The sequence below is a fragment of the Ursus americanus genome, chromosome 19, assembly GCF_024610735.1.
Source record: "Ursus americanus isolate L20-20 chromosome 19, mUrsAme1.1.p, whole genome shotgun sequence".
NCBI classification, from domain to species: Eukaryota; Metazoa; Chordata; class Mammalia; order Carnivora; family Ursidae; genus Ursus; species Ursus americanus.
In genome coordinates, this window is record NC_142145.1 from 50,991,970 (window position 1) to 51,017,101 (window position 25,132).

The window sequence follows — 25,132 nt, forward strand, 5'->3', positions numbered from 1 at the left end:
ATCAAAATAATTAATAGTGATTGGTTAAAACCCACTGAATAGAAGGATTCCACAAATCTATGCTGATATAAATAAACAAGCAAACAAACAGGGAAGGAAAAGCTCTTAGTAGAACAGTAGTAGAATGCCAACAAATAAATGCAAAAGAAATGGTGCTAGAAATTGGTAAATATGGGGGTGCCTGGGTGGCTCAGTTGGTTAAACATCTGCCTTCTGCTCAGGTCTTGATCTCCAGGTCCTGAGATCAAGACCCACGTTGGGTTCCCAGCTCAGGAGGGAGTCTGCTTCTCCTTCTCCCTCTGCCTCTCCCCCGCTTGTGCTCTCTCTGTCTCTCTCTCCAATGAATAAATAAAATCCTTAAAAAAAAAGAAATTGGTAAATGCGATAGTAATATTTAATTCAAGCTAGAATCACAAGGAATTGGACACCAACTTAACCAAGTAATTAATGTTACCAGTAAGGACAAGTCAACATTGAAATCAGGTGTCACCTAATACAATGTACTGAGGAGGGCATAATGTCACTTTTGCGATATATCTGTCAAAAATGCACAGTCGTGATCTAAGTATGAAGAAACGTGAGACAATGCCAGCGTGAGTGTGCCATTGTAAAATAACAGGCCTTTACTCTTCAAATATGACAAGGTTATGAACGAGAAAGACCATCTGTTCCAGATGAAAGGAGACCGAAGAGATACACTGACTAAATACAACGTGTGATTCCAGGTTGGGTCTTAGCCCAATTTCTGCTTTCTTATGAAAAACATTTGACATGATTTGACAACTAGCAAAATATGAATCTGGTCCATATTTTGGGTAACAGCATTATATCAGTGTTAGTTTCCTAATTTTTTTTAAAGACCCATTTATTCATTTGAGAGAGGGACAGAAAGAGAGAGCTTGAGCGGGAGGGAGGGGCAGAATCCTCAAGCAGATTCCCTGCTGAGTGAACAGCCTGACGTGGGGCTCCATCCCAAGACCCTGAGATCACACCCCAAGACAGAACCAAGAGCTGGCCACCCAGCTGACTGAGCCACCCAGGCGCCCTGTTAGTTTCCTAATTTTGATCATTGTATTATGTAAGGAGATGTCCTTCTTCCTAGGAAATAAACACTGACGTATTTTGAGCCCAAGGGGCAACATATCTGCAACTTATTCTCAGCCTATTCAAGAAAAAAGGGACATATCTGTGGGAAATGGTTGTGTGTGTGTGTGAGAGAGTGTGTGTGTAAAATAATGAACCAAACATGAAGAATATGGGCGGTGAAGAGTATATGGGAGTTCTTTGTACTATTCTTACCACTTTTTTTGTAAAGTTGAAAGTGTGTTAAAATAAAAAACCATAAAACAAAAGTAAATGAGAAAGTAAGGAAATTCAGACACATGCTCTAACATGGATTGGACCTTAAAGACATTATGCTATGTCGAATAAGCCAGCGTCAAAAGCATAAATATTGTATGATATCACTTATCTGAGTAAAGTCATAGAGACAGGAAGCAGAAAACAGGTTGCTAGGGGCTGGGGAGAGGGAGGAACGGGGAGTCAGTGTTCAGTGGGTACAGACTTTCAGTTTAGGGTCCTGAGAAAAGTTCTAGTGCTGGTGACGGTGGCCCAAGGTGGTGAAGGCACTTAATGCCACGGAATTGTACACTTAAAAACGTACCATAATAATTTACCACACATACAAAAAAAGGAAATGAGGGTCGATAGCCCCAGATTCATAGTTTCACCCCACAACACCAGCGCTCCTTCCCCAGAATGGATTACAAACTGCAGATTCATTCAACAAAGCGTTTAAGGAAGAGCCTCCTTCCAGACCCGAGATGTCATAACATCTTGCCAGTCACAGTAAGAAACAGCCTATTTAAATAATGGTTCTGAGCTGGCTCCGGAAGTCATCTCAGTCACTGCAGTAATGAGCCTACAGCCCGTCTGCAGGCATCCCAAGGACGGTGACCAAGAAAGCAAGCATTTTGGGGCGCCTGGGTGGCACAGCGGTTGGGCGTCTGCCTTCGGCTCAGGGCGTGATCCTGGCGATCCGGGATCGGGCCCCACATCAGGCTCCTCTGCTATGAGCCTGCTTCTTCCTCTCCCACTCCCCCTGCTTGTGTTCCCTCTCTCGCTGGCTGTCTCTATCTCTGTCGAATAAATAAATAAAAGCTTTAAAAAAAAAAAAAAGAAAGCAAGCATTTTGCAAGCCTTTGCCTGTTGCACCCTTTGAGCTCTGCAGTGTGACCAGGAAAATTAAAGCAAAGTGAAAACAGGGGGTCTCTGCAGTCTGAATTCTAGCTCCGGCCTGGCCGGAAGTAGGCCCACCATCCCCTCGAGGTTACTCATTATTTGTTTATAGTATCAACAATGGTAAAGTGTTTTCTATACTTCAAGTGTTTGTCCTACGTGCCTGGAGAGCATCAAATATCAAGGCGCCAGAAATCCTGTCTTATTTTTTAGAAGCTTCGAGTACCAAGTGAAAACGATCATTTTCCTTCCCACAGCGACAATGACATTTCAGGCCTTCCATTTTTTCCCCAAGCCTTCAATTTTTGAAAACCCCTTTAAGCGGACTCTTTGCCTCTAATTCATTCTGGAGAAAATGGAAAACTTCGTCCTCCAAACGTGTTGCCAAATACTCACTGTTTCCTACAGAATAAGGCCCCGCACTTCACCTTAGCCTAGCAGTTTGACCTCAATATGTATTTTGAGGTTTTCCTTCCACGAAGCTGTCTTCTGTATCCACCAAATTAGACCACCAAACCTTAGAATAAATCCCCCAAACGAGTGCACCCATTTTCAAGACTTTAAATATACACTGGTGAGTCGTTCACTTTCTTCAGCTTTTTAAATCACTGAATGACTCATCTTTTCTCCTCCTTTGAACTCTCGGGCACATTCATCTATTGTTCTTTGCTTACTTAATTTTCACACCAACCAGCTTCACACGGCACACACAGTGAGCACTCCAGAATATCTGTCCGTATGTGCCAAGTGACTTAATACCACTACTTCATTTCCCACGCAGAACCTCTCATTGCACCTAGAACCGGAGGCCAAGGTCTTTTCTTTAACTTAAAAAATAACACCTACCGGTTTCCACGATGATAAAAGTCAGTCGGTCCAAGCTCACTGCAGAAAACCTGCAAGAGGGCTCCTGGGTGGTTCCGTCCGGTAATCGTCCGCCTTCCGTCCAGCTTTAGGCTCCTTGCTCATCAGGGAGTCTGCTTCTCCCTCTCCCTCTGCCTGCCCCTCCCCCTGCTCCCGCGCACGCGAGCTCGCGCTCCCACGCTCTCTTAAATAAATAAATAAACAAACAAATAAATAAATAAATAAATAAAGTCTTTTTTTAAAAAAGAAGAGAAAACCTGCAAGAGAGAGGGGAAGCGTAATCTCACAACTCGGACATAGGCGTTATTGATGTCGACAGACTTGATACAACAGATAAAGCTGAATTCTAGAAGCACACAATTTTATTTTTGTTTTGTTTCCGTGGACACTGAAATCGTGTCTGGAGTGGATGAAGGTTAGAGTGCAGATCTACAGGCCCCCAGCTAAAAGAAAATAAATCTTCAGTTTCAGTAACCTGGAAGAAAGAATACAAACTCTTGAATGTCCTCCAAACTTTCTCAGCTTTATTTCTCGAGAACAATCCAAACCTGGGACAACTGCTCTGTGTGAGTGGCAGGCGGTGGGGGTGGAGGTGAGGCCTCTAATCCTACAGCTAATCAGCTAATCGATGAGGAATGAATGTCAACTTCCCATTCCAGCATTGTAAGGTTTTTTTCCCCAGCTTAGACCGCCCGTTACCAGATAAGGATTCCTTAACAGTAACTTTGCTAAATCTTCTTTTCACAGCTTGTAGTCCAACAAACTAAATTTGTGTTATTTTTTTCCCTGAGATTAGAGGGTTCTTTTTGCATTTTTCATGCAAGTTACGATTTACAAAATAAGATATTTTGGAGAAATGGGAAAAGCAAGTGTATGTTAAAAGGAAACTTTTCCTAAACAATATCATTAGTATGAAAAGCGGGGACTTTATTCTGTGAATTGGATTTCAAAGCTACAAAGAAGGGCTTGTATCTCAGACTTGGGGGGGGAGGGTCTCAAGAATTCTTGGAGGCTCAACAAAATGTCCACAGAAGGCAAAGCCCTGTGCTTACAGAATCATTAATCCCTTTGGAAAATGCACTTTGCAATCAGACAAATAAGAAGTGACAAGTGACTGATGAAGTAGAAGTTTGTGTAGGCTTTTTCTATATTCTTAACCATAAAGAAGCTGGTAGATGAACATATGATTTTATTAGATGAAAACAAAGTGAACCTTACTCTAGACCCTTTTTTGAAAAGGTTGTTTCATTTAAAACTAAGGGGCACCTGTCTGGCTTAGTCCATAGAGCATGGGACTCTTCATCTCACGGTTGTGAGTTCGAGACCCACATTGGGTGTGGGGCCAACTTAAAATTTAAAAATAAATAAATAAAACTAAATAAAATAAAACTAAATGGGATTCTTGCGAAGTACAAAATATTTAGAACAAATCACAGATTCCTGATTTCCAAAGAGAGATAATGTGTCCAAGAATTATGAGACGGGGCGCCTGGGTGGCTCAGTCATTAAGCATCTGCCTTTGGCTCAGGGAGTGATCCTGGCGTTCTGGGATCGAGCCCCGCAACAGGCTCCTCCACTGGGAGCCTGCTTCTTCCTCTCTCACTCCCCCTGCTTGTGTTCCCTCTCTCGCTGGCTGTCTCACTCTATCAAATAAATAAATAAAATCTTAAAAAAAAAAAAAAGAATTATGAGACAGAGAGACAGAAGGAAGGAAGCAAAGGAGAAAGGGAGGGAGGAAGTAAAAACAGCTCAGCTATCTGAAATTCTACTTTTTTCAGACTTTATGGTCAGAATGTCATGTTTCTACCCTGTGTGTGTTTTCATGTTCCCATCTGGCTGTCCTGGCTGAAAGCAAGCCCACACTAGATGTATCAAACCTTTCTAGACTTTCCTCCCCCATCTCCCTATTCTTGTCTCAACACAAGATGCCCAGCGAGGAAATAAATGGCCTTAAACACATTTGTAGCCATTAATTTTTAAAAAGTAATTTGTTTCTTTAGGGCCAGCAAAGTAAAACAGTAGTTCTAGAGATATCGAAGTGAGATACTGATTTGGTGAACATGTTGCCTGATCCAAAAAAAGTCAGGACACATGGTCTGACTGCTCAAATAGGAGAAACGGAAATAACTATTTCAAGACAGATTGTCCAAAAAAGAAAATTCACCTCAGTTATTGGTCTAAAAGAGACTGGGAGAACTAAAAGCCTTCAAATGCCATCTACAGATAAAATGTAACTGTTCTCCCTGGCAAGAAGAAAATGTTTCATCATAGCAACAGAAATAGCTAGAAAGAAAACTACAATAGGGCATCATTCTGGGACTTCTTCGTGGCCCCATTAGTAAACAAACCACTTAGACTAGGGAAGAAAGAGTTACCAGCCAGAACAGTATCTGTAAGAACTTATCCAGAAATGATATGATGTCTGGTATTTGTTTGGAAATAATACAGGAGAGAAGGGAGTGTGTGAGGGTCCTGAGGAAGCCGAGTGGCCCTGGGCTGATAACTGTTGCATCTAGGGGATGGGTGTGTGGGGATTCATTATACTAGAATCTCCATATTAGATATTTAAATTTTTCTGTAATAAAAAGTAAAAAAGCAAAACAAAGAAAGACATTCTAGGCATGACAGACCCTTTGTTTCTGAGGTCACCTGGCTATTTTTAAGGTCTTTGAAAAAACTTTATTCGCGACTAGTAGACATGGGTGTGGATTATTGCCAAGCCCAAGTGTAAGGGGAGAGAAAAATAAGGACTGATTCACACATTTATTTCACCCTTGAAGAGGAGCACTGATCATCTACTCTGTAAATGTGTTGCTGAGGACACCTCCCAAAACGGATTGGAAAAATAAAATAAAATATATCTAAGTTTTAAAAATAAAGTATGTCCAAGTAGCTTGGACCTGATGGTGTTTTCCTGCCTTTTAAGGTAATATGGGAGGGTTGTTTTGGCTTCTTCATGACATCCTGTGGAGGCCTGCTGAAACACTTCAGGAGATAACAGATTGTTCCCTTTTACAAATATGCCGGGAGAAGAGAAAAGCTTTACTTAAATGTTCCATGCCTTTCAGGGGACATGCGGACTCCCCCCATACATTGATAGCGTGTATGAATTTGTTTTGTGGGAAAGCATCTTGCCCTATTTTTACATGTTGGAATACTCGGCCAAATTTTCTATAAAAATTACCTGCATTGGGATTAACCTTTCTAATTTTGCAGACTTGGTCATCCAATTCAACAATGTAAATGGTTTGACAGCCTTTGTTACTGTGTCCTGAAAAAGGCAACGAATAATGAGCTCCTAGGGTGTCACTGGGGCTTATTCACACTTGCTAATGATTAACCACCCATGGCTCCTGGACTGCAAAGCCAGACTTAAAGGCCCCAAATACAACTTCAAACTCCAATTTTAGATCCCTGCTTATTTTTATATAGGATCTAAAAATCCCCTCTAACTCAAACCAGAATGAAACCGCAATGTCCAATAAATGGGGACTGGTACATAAATTATATCCCCAGTTGCAATGGACTATTATTCAGTCATTAAAAATGACAATGGTAGAAGTACCTTACAAGAAATGTTAAAAGAAGTTCTTAAGAGAGAAGGAAAATAATACAGGTCAGAAACTCAGACCTACATAAGGCAAGAGCACAGAAGAAGGAGTAACCGAAGGTAAAATAAAATGACGGAGGCCCCCTGCACCTGCCTATGATGGGGTACTTGCCTCTGTAACTCTCTCTCTTTTCCCGGGCTTGTACAAAAAAGTACAAGATGAAAAAAAGTAAAAGCCCCTTTATCATGTATCTTATTCACTTCCTTTTCTTCCTTGGAAAGTAGCCATTGTGAATACTTCCTAGAGTTAATATTTCTTGAGTTTCATTCCAAAAAACATAGGCATAAAATATTTTACACAAAAGGGATAATGATTCTGTACCTCGCTTAAAAAAAACCTTATCAATATATATTATTAACCACTATATTATTAACCTTATCAATATGTATTATTAACCAGTCTAATTTACTTTTTCGTTGTAACGACTGCTACATAAAGTTTGCATGTTTTGCTTTTTTTAATTTGGATTCCCTTTTTTTTTTTTTTTTTTTTTTTTGGTTAACTGCCTATCTACAGACTTTGCCCAACTTTTTTTTTTTTTTTAATTTTTTAATTTTTTTTTTTTTAAGATTTTATTTATTTATGTGACAGAGAGACAGCCAGCGAGAGAGGGAACACAGCAAGCGAGTGAGAGAGGAAGAAGCAGGCTCCTAGCAGAGGAGCCCGATGTGGGACTCGATCCCGGAACGCCGGGATCACGCCCTGAGCCAAAGGCAGACGCTTTAACGACTGCGCTACCCAGGCGCCCCTGCCCAACTTTTTAAATACAGAGTTCTTTCCTATGGTCTGTGTGAGTTCTTCATAAATGAGATAAACCGGTCTTATGCCTGCCAATATGCTGCAAGTATTTTTTTCCCATTTTCTTTACTTTTGGAAAATGTATGGTGTTTTTCCTCAAACATAAGTTCTTTGAAAACACAAAATGTTTATAAAGGTTTATATCTTTTATTGTCTCTTGATCATATTTATGTCTTCTTCCAGAACAGGTTGTGTCCACATTGGCACTACTTGCCCCGTGGGCCGGGTTACTGTTGTTGCGGTCCATCTGGATACAGTAGAACGCTTAGCGGCATCCCTGACCATTCTATCCACTAGATGCCAGTAGCATCCCCCTCCTCTCCAGCTGTGCTCACCAAAAATGTTTCCAGACACTGTCAAATGTCCCCTGGGAGGAAAAATTGCCACACACACTCGGCCTGGAGAGCCACTGCTCTAGACCGCGCGTAGGTGCCTTTCTAAATTACTTTAACATTTTAGTCTTTATTTTATTTATTTATTTATTTATTTATTTAATTTTTAAAAAGATTTTATTTTTACGTGATCTCCACAGCCAACACGGGGCTCGAACCCACAGCCCCGAGATCAAGAGTCACATGTTCCATTGACTGAGCCAGTCAGGCCCCCAACACTTTAATCTTTGATTCAGGTGAATTTCATTTTTGTTGAAGAAGTGAGATTGAGATCCAGCTTTGTTTTTTAACTAAAAGTAGTCAATTGTCCCAATTCAATTTATCCCTGTTCTGAAATGACACCTTTGCCAACAATCTAAATCTCTATTTATATTCTAATGTGTTTCATTGTTCTTTTTCTCTTCCTTTTTTCTCAGTACAAAACTTTTACATTTTAATTATTATCAACTTCTAAATATACTTTGGGGCACCTGGCTGGCTCAGTCCGTGGGGCATGCAACCCTTGACGTTCGAGCCCCACGTTGGGTGGACAGATTACTTAAAAATAAAATCTTTAAAAAAAGAATATACTTTGATACTTGGAGGGGCTTCCCCTGCCCTCTTTTCATCCCCAACTCTACTCTTTCAGAATTTCCCTGCCTATTGTGAGCTCTTTAATTTTGATGAACTGTGGCAATTTTTTAAAAATCCTGTTGGTATTTTAATGGAAATTGCTTTCAATTTAAAGATTGATTTGGGGAAAATAAACATCTTTATGCCTTCACTATTGAATCTTGCTAGAAAGAATAAATTATATCTTTTCCTTTACTTAAGTCTTCCTTTATGTCCCTCAGTAGGGTTTTAAAGTTCCTTCATAAAACTTGCACATATTTCTTGTTAAATTTATTCCTAGATATTTCATCATTTTATTGCTATTATAAATGGATCCTCCACAGTGTTGGGAAGAGGTAATGGTGATAAATGGAAACACGCGAATGAATTAACCCTTTGACAGAAAGAGGAGAAAGGGAATAAGTTAAAAATGGGTATGGTATTCTGAAAGTCTTATTCTTACTGTGTAAGTATGGTATTTATTCCAAATGATACATATTTTTTAAAAATGGACACGGCGCCTCCCTGCATTCATCATTGGTTCACCTAACCTTGTTCCTTCAATATTAATTCACTGTTTGTGAATTAATAGTTCTTTGTCAGCTGAGCAAAAGTATCCTGCTTCTAACTTACCCTTCTAAAAAAAGAACATGAAAACAACCAATATAATAGAATATTTGGCACAAGTCATGAATCAGGAAAAAGAAGAATTAAAAATTGCCAATAAATATATTAAAATGTGCATACCTTCTCAAACAAAGAAATGTGACCCTTACAAAAATTAGGTGCCATTTACATGCCCAGGTAATTGACAAATATGAAACTGATTGTTAACATGCAGTATTAGCCAGGGCGAGGAGAAAGAGGATTTCTCACATACTTTTGGTGGGTTTTTAAATAGGTAAGATGATTTAGAGGGCCATTTGGCAAGATCTATGAAAATTCTGAACACACATACCTCTGACCCAGCCATTCCTACTTCCCAGGACCCTACAAATGTACTCAAGCCCCCCCAAATCTGTATATTCTGCTGAGACACACTAGTTTCCAATCAGGAGGCACTCCTTTGATTTGGACGGTGGGCTCACCTTCGCTCAATGGTTAAGCATTTCAAATATAATTGGACTATCTTTTTGTGCTTAGTTACAAACTAGAAACTAAATACTCATCACTAAGCAAATTGTTACACAAGTGAAAAAAGCAAATCGCAGAATATCATTATGGTGTGGATCACTGACTAGGGGGCAGAGTGACAGGACAAATTATTTAACCTCCCCAGACTCCGACGACTTCATTTGTCAGATGGGGTAGTAGTAACAAGGAATACTTCTTAGGGTTGTTTTCAGGAATAAATAAGACTAAGTAAGGGAAGTGTTTGGACACTGCCTGGCATGCTGTATTCAACAAATGATTGTATTCTTTTTATTAATGATTCTTACGCTCTCATTTTATCTTCTTTTCTTTTTTCTTTCTTTCTCTCTCTTTCTTTTTTTAAGTAAGCTCTATACCCAACGTGAGGCTTGAACTCACGACCCTAAGATCAGGCATCGCATAGTCTACCAACTGCACCAGCCAGGTGCACCCCCTGACAGTCTCATGTACATGCATTATTTTGTTTAATTAATATTTATCGAGTATCTATGATGTGTGAGGCATTGTGCTAAGTGCATGAAGATTTAATAATGATCATACCTTTTAGTAGGGGAGTCAAAGGAAAATAAGGTAACAATCAAATAAGCAAAATAATTAAAAATTGTGGCTATGGAAGAAATAAAGGGTTGAGCTAGACCCGTGGTTCTCAACCAGGGGTTATCCCTGCCATTTCCCCCCCCACCCCCCCCACCACCCCGCCATTTCCATCCCCTCTGGAGGACCTCTGGCAACATCTAAAGATGTTTTTATTTGTAAAGATGTTTTTATTTGTCGTAACTTGGTAGGGAGGGTAATACTGGCAAGTATTGGTTAGCAGTCAGGGATGCTTAACAATGCACAGGACAGCCCCCAAAACAAAGAGTTAGCCAGCCCCAAATGTTAACAGGGCTGCGGTGGAGAAACCCTGAGCTAGATGGTGGCAGTGGGGGCGGGGGTACCTGAATTTAGGTCAGGAGGTCACAGAGCCTTCTCTGGGGTGACATTTAGGCCAAATTTTGACTAATGAAAAGAGCCAGACTTGCAGCAAGTGGTGTGGGTCCATCCTGGGTGCAGGCGATGTGAAAACAACAAATAGGGGCGCCTGGGTGGCACAGGGGTTAAGCGCCTGCCTTCGGCTCAGGGCGTGATACCAGCGTTATGGGATCGAGCCCCACATCAGGCTCCTCTGCTGGGAGCCTGCTCTTCCTCTCCCACTCCCCCTGCTTGTGTTCCCTCTCTCGCTGGCTGTCTCTCTCTGTCAAATAAATAAATAAAATCTTAAAAAAAAAAAACCCAACAAATAACAATGAAAAGTCCTTTATATTAGTCTGTAGTAGACATATGCCCCTATGGAGAGTGAAGGGGGTCATTAAGAGATCTTTCATGGTTCACTGGGTATGGCTGTCTTTTAGAATTTTGGAAAAGAGCTTTTTTTTTTTTTAAATTTAAAAATGGGGAAGGCGTGGGGAGTACAAAAGGCAGGCAGGTTGGAAGACAGCATCTTGTAAAACTACAGGTAGAGCTCAGAGAAGAGGGAGATCTTACAGCATGCCCCACTGTTCAGGAGGCCCTGGTGTATCATCTGTGGTTAGTCCCTGCTCTCCACCACCTTCCACATCCAAGGGACCTGCCCCCAAAGAATGACAGAGATCACCTAATTTAAAGCCAAATATGTGTGTCCAATACTTGGTTTTATATCTTTTAGTTTTGTTATATTTGATGTGTTATTTATCTTGATTTTCAGGGGGGAAAAAATAACCTACCTTAGAGTTTGTGTATGAAATGAGGTAATTTAAATAAGTTAAACATGATATAGATACACGCTATGGAGAATAAAAGGGGAAAGGCTGTGCTCAACTAATCATCTTCTTGCTCTGTTCCCTGGATTCCAAACCCCGTCTAGGTAGAGAGTGAAGAGGACTGGACTAGAGAGGGGCAAAGCCTGGGAAAGGAAGTGCAGGCCAGGAGGAAAGTGAACACAAACAAAAGTAGTAGCACCAGTTACATTATTCATGCAACTAAGAGGAGGAGGGTAATCCTGATGGGCAGGATAAACTCACCAGAAGATGGCTGTTTCAGACCAGGCCCTTGGAAAAACGATGGCCAGGCTCTCCTCACGCAGCCCAAGACCCTCTGACCTGAGATGTGACAAGACGATTATGGAATCCCCGAGCAGTGTTTGGAGCCCTGCAGTCTGTGTATTTTAGAATAGTGCCTGTACCCCAGAGACTAGAAGCAAAAGGGGTCCAGCCACTGTGTGAGTCATCATTCTTGCTGGAAGGAAATCATGCTCAATCAATGGTAGTCCAGTAGGTGAATGAAATAAATGTTCTCCGATCACCTGACAGACCTGGGGTGTGTGTGTGTGTGTGTGTGTGTGTGTGTGTGTGTGTGTGTGTAACTGCACGTATGGACACACTGTCCTGGCTCATTTGCCTTTCTATGTTTCTTGTTGCGTTTTTGCCTTGGAAGGGTTTGCAGGCTGTGAAAAGTAACTTACACAACTTTGTGTCTTCTCTTGGCCTTGAGGCAGCTTCAGAAGATGAGACCAAATGGAACTATGTGTGCCTAGAGGGAAAAAAATACATAATGGTGAAAAATGTGTATCAGCAGCCTTCTCCAGCACCAAGCACCTTCTCACGTCTACTCACATGATTTTCCAATTTAACATTCATATGAATTCAGCAAATATAATGCAGCAAAAGCGAATCCACAGCATTTCTTTTAGCACTGAAGGAAACTCAAAAGTCATTAGATCGGTTTAATCGAGAGGCCCTGCCTGGGACATTAAGGGACTGACAGAGCCAGAATTGAAACTTGTTTTTCCACCTTGAGAAAAGCAAATAAACAAAAAATATCCTGAGCAATTGCTGGTTTTTCGAGCCCACTCTCCCGGTTGTTTTTCTTCCCTGTGTTACGCAGACTCCAGGCACTTTCTTCCCAGAATGCAACAACAATCCAAAGCTCCAAACAAGTTTGGGACCAGCCTTGGGTGGGGGTGGAGGTGGGAGAATCTGCTGGAGAGCCACCCCACAGAATGCTGCCGGAGTGCCTCTTAGGTGCAACTCGCCAGATTTAATAACAGCTTTTGATAGGATTCGCTCGAGCAAAAGGTGAGCATTGGCCGGATCAAGCCGGCCCTCCAGCAAGAGAGTGTAAAGTTCGACTTTTTTCCTCCTTGCAATTTGAAAGAGGCTTTTAATTCTCCCCGCCCCTCCCCCTTTCCCTGTAAAGTTTGTTTTCTAACTATAAAGTCGCTTCAACTCTGGGTTTGCATCCCGGATGCCTGAGAATCGCAGTAATTAGCCAAGTTCACTTAGACGAAGAAAAAGATACCTTTGTGTACCTAATGAGAGCCACCGCGTGGCCAAGGATAACCACGCAGAAGGAAACATTTTTGTCTCGGGCTTCGGTAAACGGGCAGGGGGAGGGTTAAGCCAACCCGAAGGCGTGTTTTGTTGAGTGGCTTCGAAAGCGGCCGAGGCAGCCGAAGCAGCCGAAGCAGCTTTCGAAGTTAGCAAACAAAGCGTCTCCCCAGTAACCGTCCGGTTCCAGACGAGGCTCCTGCCACTCACACCGCGGAGTCGCAGCGTCGGCCGGCCCCCGGCTCCTCCTCCCTGCGTCTCTCCTCCCTCCTCCCAGTTCCCCAACGGATACGAGCCACCAATCCCAGCAACAAACAACCCTTCAAACGCGAGAACGCCGCGGCCCTCTAACGGGCGGCCCCCCACCCTCTCCCCGCCCCACATCTGTCCTGCACTCGGGCGCAGCAGCTGATTCATCTCCAGCCAGGCCCGGGGAAGGAACTGCGCTCCAGCAAGTTGCAGGGTAGCTTCCAGCCTGGTGGTTTCCCCTAGGACCGTGTTTCCCCCCCTTTGCCGTTTTAGATGTGTGTTCTCTTAGGTGCCGAGCAGTCGGCAAACCACAGAAGAAAAAAATCGTAAGGTTGCTGCCTTCTTAGAATGACGCTTTTTTCCTTGTTTATTCATTTTAAGTCCTGTAATTGGTAAAACCACCCAAGCTTTGTAAACTCTGGCCTTAATTCACTCTCGAAGCGGGGGTGTCTTTTTTTGGGAGGGAGAGTGGGTGGGAGGCTGGCTTTAATTTTCAGTGTAATCCTAAAACAGAGGCTCCAAAGTCTAGTTAGTCATCCTTTGGCTGCCTTAGTCCTCCTCGGGTTTAACCTTATTTCCACGGAGCTTTTCCTGCCGGCTTCTCCATCGAGGTTACAAAACAAAAACAGCACAGAGCCGAAACTGGAGGCAGACTCGGGCGCTGACGTCTCTACTAGGTTTATTTACGGTTTGGCTTTTTTTTTTTTAAGTGATGGGGAAAGTCTTAACAGTGACATGCGACAGTTCATTTACTTCAAAACAACGGGACACACAACGCGAAAACTAGACCCAGCGGAGAAGGCGGGGAGGGGGCAGGCGTTTCTTGAAATCGGCCAAACAGCATCTGGTCTTTTAAAAGGGTAATCTCATCAAGGAACTCCTGTTGGAGCCCTAACTCTCGACCAAAATAAACCAACGGGAACATGTGTTTACTCAATGGCTAGTTTCTGTTTGAAATACCCGAGGGGAGAAGGGGTCCTCTAACAGGGCTTAAGTCCTAAAAGTACTGTTACCGAAACAGATGAGTAGACCCAGTGTGGTCGCCCCCTTTCCTTAAAGGCGGCAGCTGCCTGGGTCGAACGGTGGGGTTTCAGGCCGAGTTTTTGTAGTGGGGCGGTCGCGCGCTCGGACAGTCCCCAGGCTGAGACTTTTTAAAGAGCATGTGAGCATGACAAGTGTCTGTCCGCAACGTGTTATATTTTGAAACTGCCTTGCAATCCAGTCCGGAACTCACAGCTTTAGCCCGGGGTAACAGACATTTGCCTGGGGTGTCTGTGTCTCACTCTCCTCCCGCAACCGCCCCCACCCACCCACCGCCGTCGCCGTTGGAAGGAAGATCCCCGGGAGGAGCAGGGTGCGACGCGCCGCGCCCGCGTGTCAATGGCAGCCGCGCATTCTGGAAGAAGTTGGTTCTTGTTCTGAATACTTTTCCTACGGTGCCCCGCCCCTTGAATCAGAAGCAGCTGTCTTCTCCTGAGGCTAGAGCCGGGACGCTGGAGTTTGGGGCAGCTGTCAAAAACGAGAGGGGAGCCTTTTCTTCCCTGGGGTGGAGGAGGGGGCAGCCTTTTCCCATCTGTTGCAATCTCCTAACCAAACGTACCCCCGTCAGCCCGAGGAAGAAAGGCCCAAAAGAGAACCCCGGGCGCCCGGCTGGTGTCGCCGCCGCCGCGGAGAGAGGGATGCGGGCGGCGTGCGGGCAGCAGCGAGGAAGGATCGGGTTTCTGGGCTCAGCCGCCCCCACGAGTGACGGGTGACAGCGGCCAGAGAGGCGCGGAGTGAGGCAGCGCGGCCCGAGCGCTTGGTGCTGTCCTCCCCAACTGGAAGGTGCGGGGGAGGGGCGGAGGAGCGGCGGGGCGGGCGGGGGACGGGGCGGGCGGCTGGGGGCGGAGGCAGGACCTCCTGTACCTTCCCTCTTCGCCTCTCTCACTCTGACAGCGCCGAGGTACGCCGAGCAGGAGCGGGGAACAAAGGAGAGGAGTGGGGAGGGGAGCGAGTTGGGCGAGGGAGAGTCCCCAGCCGGCTGCCAGAAGATCTCGGTCGGAGGAAGCCCAAGTGTCACTCGAATTCCACCCAAGGAGCGGGCGCCTGGGATCCGAGCGCCTTGATTAGCAATAACGGCTGGAGCGCGTCCTACAAGTTTCGGGAGAGTCGGCCGGGAAGGAGGACAATCGCGTGCCCCCTTCGCCCTCGCTCCTGGCCCCTCGAGACCCCAGCATCGCCTCGCGCTGGAAGGGGAGCTCCAGAATGAAGAGCAAGAAAGGTAAGGCTTGGCGGGCTATGCCCGCCGTGGGCGCGGGTCCCGGGGAAACGTGCTCCCCGGGCCCCGCCGGGCTTGGGGCGAGAGTGACTTGGTGGACTTTTCAGCCCGGGACTCTTCAGGCAGGAACCGCAGCAGTTCTCTTTGTTGAGGCTGCGTCTGAAATGGCAGTTGCTGTTTTCCTTCTAGACACAACACGAGGGGCTGTTGTGGGGAGACGGGCCTCTCCACGCTGCTGGCACGTTGTCAAGAAACACGCTCAGCGCCTTGTTTGTGCGCCTCCAAGTTTCATTGTCTCAGCCGACACCCCACGCTCCGCGGAGCCGCCGCGTGGCTTCTCGCTGGTTCTCGCGGGCGGATGTGTGGGCCCGGGTCGTGGGGACCCTCGCCCCGATTCTCCCGGCCGGGACCGCGGAGCGGCAGCGCCTTTGTCTGAAAGTTGGGCTCCCGGGCCCCCCACTCCCTCCCAGCTGGGCCAGGGCACTCACTGCGCTGGGGATGGGGTGTTTTCACAATCGAGGGAATGCGACTGTGGCCCCCAAACCGCCCTAGGGTGTCGGTAGCCTTGGAAAACTAGACTTTTAAAAACTCCCAGCCTCTAAAAGTTTTCCCACGATGAATTTGGGGCAAGATGAAGAGTTAAAACTGAGGGTGAGCAGCTTAAAGCGGCGTGTAGTCAGAATGAGTCCAAGTGTGACAAGCAGGCTTGGTTGTAAGGGCACAGAGTGAGTCTGTCATTGTTTCCACGAAGCGTTCTGGAAGCTTTACAACTAAAACTTGCCGTCAGTCTGGTTTAAAAACAAAATACACAGAAAGGAAAAAAAACCCATTGCCACGAAAGGTCAAAGAATGTTAACTCCCTTTTGAAGTTAACTTTTGAGTCCCTGACTGGGAGGTACCCCGAACGTTCCGTGGTGAGCCAGAGTTGGCTTTTCTGTTGTGATTTATGTGGAGTGGTTCAAAACAGAAGTTAATCGCTCAGGGAAGCCAGCGCGGGGGCGGGGGGGGGGCCTGCTGCGCATGCCCAGGAGCGTCCCGGAGTTTTTGTAACTCCACATTCTTTCAGACTCGTCCTGCGGATACAGTCAAAACCCAGTATTGTTAGTGGGGCAGCCTTCAACCCAAGAGGGTTCCTTTGGCCACGTTTTCACCTTGGAGTTCTGTTGCTTTCATTCTGGGCTGGTGGCTTCAAAACACGCGGAGCTTCTCAACCCATGCTTTCCCAGCGAGAGTAAAATTAAATGTCAAAACCCGGGGCATTCATAGTAGTTGGTGGTAGGACTCCCAGCGAACCCTCCCAAGGGACAGTGAGAACGTTGAGGGCTTAGAGGTTCGGATGTTTAACGGGACTCGGTAACAAACGCGCGCGGGGAGCGCCCGGGGTGGCGTCTGGAAGGCTGTGTCACCTCAACAAGGACTGACGGGTCTGGATCCTTACTGGAAGGCGTTCTCCCTCTCCTGGTGGAACTGACGGGGATCAGTTGGGGGTTTTGTTTTTGTAGAGTGGTTCTTGGGAGGCTAAAGCAAAGCTGGATTTCCGCCGGGGGCGGGCTCCCCCCATTGTTCGGGCTCGGGTGGGGAAGGTGCATATCAGCCTCGCGGGTCCTCCCCCGCAGCCCCTCGGGTACGCCCCCCCACCCGGCTCTCGTCTCCCGGCCACCGCCCCTCGCCCTTCCCCGGAGCCCCCTCGATTACCTCCCGGTCTCCCTCTCCCCTCCCACCGCCCCCCCCCTCCCAGCCGAGGAACTAGGCTGGGACCTGCCGGCCGCGGGGTGGGAATATTCGGGGTCGGCGGCCCCGGGCGCGCCGGGTAAGGTCCTGCTACCGAGCGCCGACTCATGGAAACAATGAAAGGTGACGTGTTGGAAGGGAAACTTTGCGACTGGTTCACAGCTTGTGCGGGGGAGCCGAGACTGCTGAGATTGCCCAGTTTCTTTCCCTTTTTAGGTTTTCCAGGCAAATCCTATTGAGGGTGGGCAGACCTCTCAGAATGTTGAGATTCACAGCATCGTTCCTAGTTTCTTGTAATCTGAAACTCCTGAAGTCCTCTAGTCGTGCAGTTGGAGGGGCCGAATTCTGGAGGGGCTGATTTCGGTTGAGGCTGAGAAACTCCCAAGAACAAAAGCCTCCCTGGCTGTCCTCCCTCCCCGGCTCCTCCCTCTCCTCTGGTCCTCCTGCGTCCTGCCTCCCCGCCCCTTTCCTAAAACTACCTTGGAGGGGGCCCGCGTTCCGGGTCTACTCAGCCAGGAGCCTGGAAGAGATCTGTCCTGCCTGGCTTGGTGGAATTGGACTATTGTCTGTTTCATAAAAGTCTGTGAAAATCTTTTAAAGTTTTCTTGAAAGCAAAAGCCCTTTAAACTCGGTTGCAGGGCCCGAGATTTGGTAAGCCTGGTTTGTGATAATACTGTCTCGTCTTTAGAAAGCTGAGGTTAGCAAGAAGATCCCACCCCGGGAATGGCTTTAAAAACAAGCAAAGAAGATTCAGTGAGGAAAATGCCCGATGTCTTTTTGCTCCTAGTCTCTGACAATTTGGAATCCTTGCTTTAGAGCAAGAGCGCCTTGGAGTTTGTGCCTGGGGTGTTAACCACGATTCCCGCGGCATCTCCTGAGATACTCTAATCGGGAAACTTGGTAGGTTAGGTTTCCTTTTTCCTAATTGTATACTTAAGCTTTTCCTTCCATTATTACTATTTCTAGATCCTTTTCTGGCCTCTTCGAGATATTTTTAAAAGTCCCAACTTCACAGCCACGATCTCTGGCCTTCCCTCGCCACCCCCAACCCCAGTTCCTATTAAGAAAAGATTGGTTCTTCGAGCTGTGGGATCCATAGGCCATCTTGTGGCTTTCCAAACATTTCCTTGTATGTGGATGGAGTAAAAGAGGCTTGTGATCCCCCTCCCCCACCACCACATTTTTTAAAGTGTAAGCAGAGCAGGACCTTTGGAAACAAGTGGTAACTGGGAAACTTTTCAAAAGCTCTGTTACAATAGGAAATGAGTAACGTGGAAAAGTCTTTGTTTTTCCAAGCTGAGCCACAATCCGGAGGGAGAGTTTTAATGAAAACAGTCCTGACAGCAGCAAACGTGGGTTGCTGCAGTGAAGTATCAGCTGGTGTGGCCAAGGAACTTGAAGTCTTAACTTCCTGTTACTTCAGCTTTTGTGCACATATTGGAAATATTTGTTAAGAGTTCCAGAGGCCTGGCATTCATTTATTTAAATGAACTGAGAAGAGAGTCAAGTCCCACTGCAGTTCAGTGCTGCTTAACTGAAACCTACTTTTGTGTGTCGCTAACCTATTCTGAAAGATCAGGCTTCTTGTCAAACTAAGCAAGCAGATCAAAGGGCAGGCTTCAGGGGTTTTTTGTTTGTCTGTCTCAAACTCTTTGTTATTATCAACTTACAGTTGGGAATTCACTGTTCACTGAGGAAATTTTCACACTTTTCTAGTTTAAAAGGGGGGAGGGGGAATTAGAGCCTCTAGAAGAATGTCTGGCTTTTCAGACGTTGAAGAGTTTAAACAAATTGCTTTACTCAGATTTGCCTTAGTCATTCAATAAGTTGACACATTTTTTTAAAGGTTAGATTTCTTTATCAAAGTACATGGAAAACAGGAACTCATTTCTAATTTCTTAAGGTATTCTATTAATTTTACCCAAATTTCAATATAGGTTTTAAAGGTTTCTCATCTTTTCTATAGTGAAAGCAGTTTCAGTTTTAAATGTGCCTCTTTTTTTTTTAACTTTTTTTTTTTAAGCGGTTTAATGAAATCTTCTGGGAAAGGAAACATCAAATACATGGCGGTTAAAACTTAGGAAGGATTCTTGTGCGGTTTATTGATGGCTGTTTGTTAAGCCTTGAGCTAAAGTGAATTTGCAAGATCATCCTACTCTTTTGTTAGAACTTGCTTTACTTTGTCTTTGGAAGGTTCTGCCTTTTCTGTGGACACTCCCTCCTGCACCATCTGCCCCCTACAGTCCAAAACTAAAAATGTGTCCCTGAGTAAAGTCAGATTCAATTAACTGTGAGCTAGTTCATCAGCAAATCTTGGAAATGACTAGCTTTTTGAGTGTTAAAATGCTTTAAAAGGATGGGTTAAAAAAAATTTTTTTAATGTATCGAATGATTTAGCACTATGTGGAATATTTCTGTTTTTATTTTTTTATCAAAGTAAACCACTCTGAATTGCATCAACAAAGTTAAGAACTTTCGGTTTTCTTTCAATTTCATGTTATTTTAATTTTCTTTCTATAGAAATACTGGTATTTTCAAGCATGTGATAGTTTGTAATTCAATTACATTTTAAACATTCTAGATTGTCTTCAAAATAGAGAATGTATTTCTTTAGTCATTAAGAGTTGCCAGTTGTCCTTGTGAAAGGGGGGAGGGTTCGTAGCATTTGTAATTTAAATTTTTTAAAGTTCAAAATTATGTTTAAATGTTAAAGGGGCCAAGTCTGAATTTTTGTTGACCCCAGTCTGTTATATGTGATGTAAATATTCTCTATGGCTGTGAATTCTTAAGATCTACAGACAAAGAGAGTTTCCTCTGGGGAGTGCATATTCGGTTTTCTTTGTCATGTAATAATTTAAGACTGAACACCACTTCTTGGTCTGTAGTATTCTAGATTCTGATTAAACTGCCAGTTGAAATTTATCGAAATTTAAAAAGTTTATGCAGTATTAACATCTTTTGACCTCTTACTCAAGTACCAGGAGTAGAAAAGTATTTTTGTGTAACAAAACTGAAAACTTCAGTGACTGTGTTTAGTAAAAATGACCAGGGCTGCCCATTAAAAGTAGGTGTCTAGTTTAAATAAATGTAGGTAGCAGTGAAAAAGAAATAGCCATGGAGTTGGCAGAAAAATCTGACATACGTTTTGCCTTTAGAATAGTAACTGGGTTGGGGCACTTTGGTGGCTCAGTTGGTTAAGTGTCAGACTCTTGATCGCAGCTCAGGTCCTGATCTCAGGGTCGTGAGTTCAAGACCATCTCTGGGCTCCACACTGGGTGTGGTGCCTACTTAAAAAAACAATTAACTGGGTTAAGTGTGTAATTTTTCCTCCTTATTTAAGTGAGAAAAAATGTATGACTGCCCTTTCATTTCCAACTTTCAATAGAAGAAAGGGGCAGGGTAGCATTTAAAATTTAGGACCCTTGGATTGTTTTTCCTAAGTTAGCAATGACCTCAAAGAGAAGGTTGTTAGATACAGTCCATTGCTGTATCACCTTTCCTGTGTTCCCACGTGACAAACTACTCACTTTGGGTGCAGCGTTGCCTCCCCTGCCGCACTAGACTTCTGAGCATCACTCAAAAGGAATGTGAGAAGTTAAATCCTACAGGAGAGAGGGTATGAAAGGGCTTCTGACAATTGGTTGAGAATCCATAACGTGCCACTGGTCAGATGACCCTTGAGACTTTGACATGTGCTCTGATATGTCAAGAGAGAAAACACTGGTCTTTCGCGTGGCGCTCAGGAGTTAAGACAGTATGGTTGCACGCTGAATGGGCAGAAGAGATAAGCTTTGCTTTAGGTGCTCCCCTGATAAAAGTGGCTGACGACCGGCCTTTGTCCTTGACCAGGTGTTGTTGCGGCATCGGGCAGTGAGACGGAGGATGATGACAACATGGACATCCCCCTGGACCTCTCGTCCTCTGCTAGTGCAGGCAAGAGAAGGCGAAGGGGCAACCTGCCCAAGGAATCTGTTCAGATTCTCCGCGACTGGCTGTATGAGCACCGATACAATGCCTACCCCTCAGAGCAAGAAAAAGCATTACTGTCCCAACAAACACACCTGTCTACACTACAGGTAAGGAAAAAGAACACGAAGTGTATGCACGGGGTGGTTTCTTTTCCTTTCCAGAGGCATTTTATAGCATTCCTGTTTATCAAATCATTAAATGCCTCCGCACTCAAAAAAAAAAAAAAACAAAAAAAGAATATTTTTCTCTTGTAATCTTTATAGTACTAAAAGCTAATAACTGGCTATTTAGAGAAACAGAAACACTTGACAGTCATCTGTCAAATAGCATTTCCTGTAATGCCTCAAAGAGCCTTCTTTTATGCACCAAACATAAAGAGGAGGTTAAATCTTCCTCTATTGCCCAGGAAACTGGTTTGATATTTAAACAAGGACAGACTTCAGTGAGGTAATTCATGTTATGTCTGTTGACACAGTCATTTGAACTGGGAAAAATCAGTAACTGGGAGGAGTGGCACCTTCATACAGGAAAAGTTTTCCTGTAGTTGATTAACTTAAATGCTGGGGCAGTAGGTAAGAGGTTAATATGGGGGAGCATTGAAGGGTAAATTTCCCTCCCTAAAATCGTTTTCAGACATTTGAGAATTTTTATCCTTTTCTTCCTCCTGAAAAGGCTTAAGGATGATGAGATAAAAAGGGGGGGGGAATTTGTAATAGAAGAGGAGGTTTATGGCAGGAAATAGCTCTCTTTCTTGGCTGAGCTCAAATACCTTGAAATAACTTTGGAAGTTCCGATAAGCCTTTTCATGCCTTCTTTACTGCAAAGGGAGAGATCGATTAGGCATCCCGCGGAAGGTTCTCAGAACGTGTTTGCCGAGGTGTGAAAGCATACCCGTATGATTTCAGGTCTGTAACTGGTTCATCAACGCCCGCCGCAGGCTCCTCCCAGACATGCTGAGAAAAGATGGCAAAGACCCAAATCAGTTCACGATTTCCCGCCGTGGGGCCAAGATTGCTGAAGCGAGCTCTGTGGAGTCAGCCATGGGCATCAAAAACTTCATACCGGCTCTGGAGGAGAGCCCGTTTCATTCCTGTACGGCTGGACCAAACCCAGCCCTCGGGAGGCCCCTGTCCCCCAAGCCGTCGTCCCCGGGATCAATACTGGCTCGTCCGTCGGTGATTTGTCATACCACTGTGACTGCGTTGAAAGACGTGCCTTTCTCTCTGTGCCAGCCGGTCGGTGTGGGACAAAACACAGACCTACAGCAGATAGCAGCCGGCAGCTTTACAGACCCCTCCCTCCTGTACCCCGAGGACACGTGTAAATCCGGACCAAGTTCAAATCCACAGAGTGGGCTTTTCAACACTCCTCCCCCTACTCCGCCGGACCTCAACCAGGATTTCAGTGGATTTCAACTCCTAGTGGATGTCGCGCTCAAACGGGCGGCAGAGATGGAGCTTCAGGCTAAACTTACAGCTTAACCCATGGTCGAGAGCAAAAGTTTCCACAGGTGGTGTTAGGATTGCCGGGGTGATGGCAAGAGACGAACCGCATTATTTTATATATTTTTTTATTAATATTTGCACATGGGATTGCTAACGTGAAGCTTCCTGTTACTGAGATGTCTTCAATGGAATACAGTCATTCCAAGAACTAGAAACTCAAAAGCTACTGTAGAAACAAAGGGTTTTCTTTTTTAAATGTTTCTTGGTAGATTATTCATAATGTGAGATGGTTCCCAAGATCATGTGATTTTTTTTTTTCTCTCTCTCTCTCTCCCTTCCCTTTTTTTGTTGTTTTTTTTCCCCCAGACTGTGCAATACTTAGAGAACCTATAGCATCTTCTCATTCCCGTGTGGAACAGGATGCCCACATACTGTCTAATTAATAAATTTTCAATTTTTTTTTCAAACAAGTATGAATCTAGTTGATTGATGCCCTTTTTTCCCCCATGATGTAATAAAGTATTTTCTTTAAAATTTACTGTAATGCAGAGTATTTTGTTGAGGGAGGCACTTCTTAAAAATGAAGCACTTCTTAAAAATGAGTAGGAATATAGCACCCAATGAGCAGGAAGTTGGGGGTAGGGTGGAGTGTGAGTTAGGGGGGTGTCACAGGCTCTTTGAAGAACCGTGGACAACAAGCCGGTACGTATAAACAGGATGTGTGATATTTACTCTCGATAGGAGGCATAAGCAGGCCCTTAAATCTTGACTTAAAACTGCATGACAGATTGAAACGATTCATTCCATCAGTGTTTAGCTAACCACTAAATCCCTTGGTGATCTCTCCTGCATATTTTAAGACATGGCCAATGTTGAAAAAAAGTCTCAAAGCACCTGATTAGGGCTTAAGTTTTCAGAAGTAAACAACAACCCGAGTTTCCGTCTGTATTTCCCTCCTTCACATCGCCCTTTAAAATAACCTTTATCAAGTGCTACAGTTAGGTTAGGCCTCTACATTCAAATACGGCGTGAATTTATACAGAAATCCCCTCTTAAAACATCTTAAAACATTTCCTAAAGTGATTAAAACAGTGGGGTTCTGTCTGCCACGGGATTGTTCCTGTATTAGGTTTATTTTCTAAGGTCACAGTGGGTGACACTGGTGCCATGCACAAGTGGAGTTTGTTGGGATAGACAAAGACTTACGAAGCCAGGATAGCCAGAAGGGAATTGGTGGTGTTCCTTTCACTTACATGGTTGACCAGATTTGTCACATGCCACAAAACCATTCTTTGTAGTCATGCTTAGTGTGAGGTTTCTTTGTTATTACAGTCCTGTTCTTTCCAGCCCTGTTCCAGCTAGGAACTGGCTGACTTGGAAGGGGGCATCAGAGCTTCAGTACTGTTCAAGAATGTAGAAAAATTCTTTCAAAGTTGTCTAATTTTGTAAACTTAGAAGAAAGTGCCTACTGTAGAAAGAGCTAAACTCAAAGACTTGGTACATAGAAAAGCAACACTGATAAGTAAACCGAAGAGGTGGAAGTCGAGTAAGTGAGATAAAGGCGGGGTAAAGGTGGGCTCCAGCCTGTGACGGGTGTAGCTTTGAAGGGCATCTCAGCCACGAGGGGGCTGGCCCCACCTCAGGGTCACAGAAGTAGGTACAAAGCAGAAAAAGTTGACTAAAAGGAAAGCATATCAAATATAAGTGAAATAAACAAAGATGACTAAGACTCATTACCTGCTCTAATAGCTAGATCAAAGACTGAAATTCTTTGAGGAGAGATAAGGGAGACCAGCAAATCCTGAAAGGCTTTCCTTGTTAAGATGTTTCATTAATCATACTAGCAGGGAAAGAGAAGGAACCATATGAGTGATTGAAAAGAAAAATGTCAAGGGTCAAATGAAGCCCAAAGGTTTAAAAACAGAGAGTCCTCCAAAATTGTCTGTGTTTTATTTTTTTTCTCCGCTTGGGTTTGATATAGATGATAATTGGTGTGTAATAAACGTAAGCCATTAAAAAAAACAGGTAAATATAATTGGAACGCCAAATGTAAAAGACCGTGTAACTATCCATATTGAAGCCAAATATAAATGAATTTTGTGTGTAGTATTTACAAGATCTCTTTTCATTTACCTATTTTTAGCTATTTGTGTGTTTGTGTTTAAAGTTCATCCCTTGTAGATAGGATACTGTTGCGTCTTTCTTTTTCATCTAGCCTAACAATCTCTGCCTTTTACTTGGTGTATGTACTTGATTTATATGTAATATAATTTTTTGTTCACATTTTTTAAGTTTTAGTTTCAATTCCAGTTAACATACAGTGTTATATATACTTAATATAATTTTTGATATGTATCTTTTTGGTTTTTTTCTCTCTTTGTTCCTCTGCTGCCTTTCAGGTTAATTGAATATTTTTAGTGTTTCATTTTAATTTTTCTATAGGCTTATGAACTATACTTTTTTTTAAAAAATGGTTGTTCTAGGGATTACA

At 44.1% G+C, this 25,132-nt stretch overlaps 1 protein-coding gene and 1 long non-coding RNA gene across 5 annotated transcripts in view; one reads left to right on the plus strand and one right to left on the minus strand.

Moving 5' to 3' along the window:
- The window catches only part of LOC123782050 (uncharacterized), a 63,397-nt gene extending 50,160 nt beyond the window's left edge, over nt 1-13,237 (minus strand). For 3 of the 4 annotated variants that reach the window (XR_015727764.1, XR_006776891.2, XR_015727766.1), the window contains exons 1-4: nt 12,277-12,950; nt 12,126-12,193; nt 11,686-11,763; nt 3,085-3,577 (exon numbers count right to left, since the gene is read on the minus strand). This is a non-coding gene — a long non-coding RNA (uncharacterized LOC123782050). Of the gene's footprint in view, nt 1-3,084; nt 3,578-11,685; nt 11,764-12,125; nt 12,194-12,276; nt 12,951-12,971 lie in introns of those variants that run through there. The other variant, XR_015727765.1, reaches the window with a different exon arrangement.
- Nucleotides 13,238-14,710: 1,473 nt separating this feature from the next.
- Nucleotides 14,711-23,111, plus strand: TGIF1 (TGFB induced factor homeobox 1). The gene is made up of 4 exons (XM_045781910.2): nt 14,711-15,063; nt 15,175-15,499; nt 21,077-21,303; nt 22,102-23,111. Exons 2-4 carry the CDS (start codon nt 15,484-15,486, stop codon nt 22,675-22,677), a joined length of 819 nt encoding a protein of 272 aa, XP_045637866.1. The 5' UTR covers nt 14,711-15,063; nt 15,175-15,483; the 3' UTR covers nt 22,678-23,111.
- Nucleotides 23,112-25,132: the final 2,021 nt, after the last annotated feature.

What these genes read in the sequence shown, in the direction of transcription:
- TGIF1 (XM_045781910.2), top strand. An exon ending in CACACCTGTCTACACTACAG is followed by an intron (nt 21,304 to 22,101) that starts GTAAGGAAAAAG and finishes GTATGATTTCAG; the next exon opens with GTCTGTAACTGGTTCATCAA.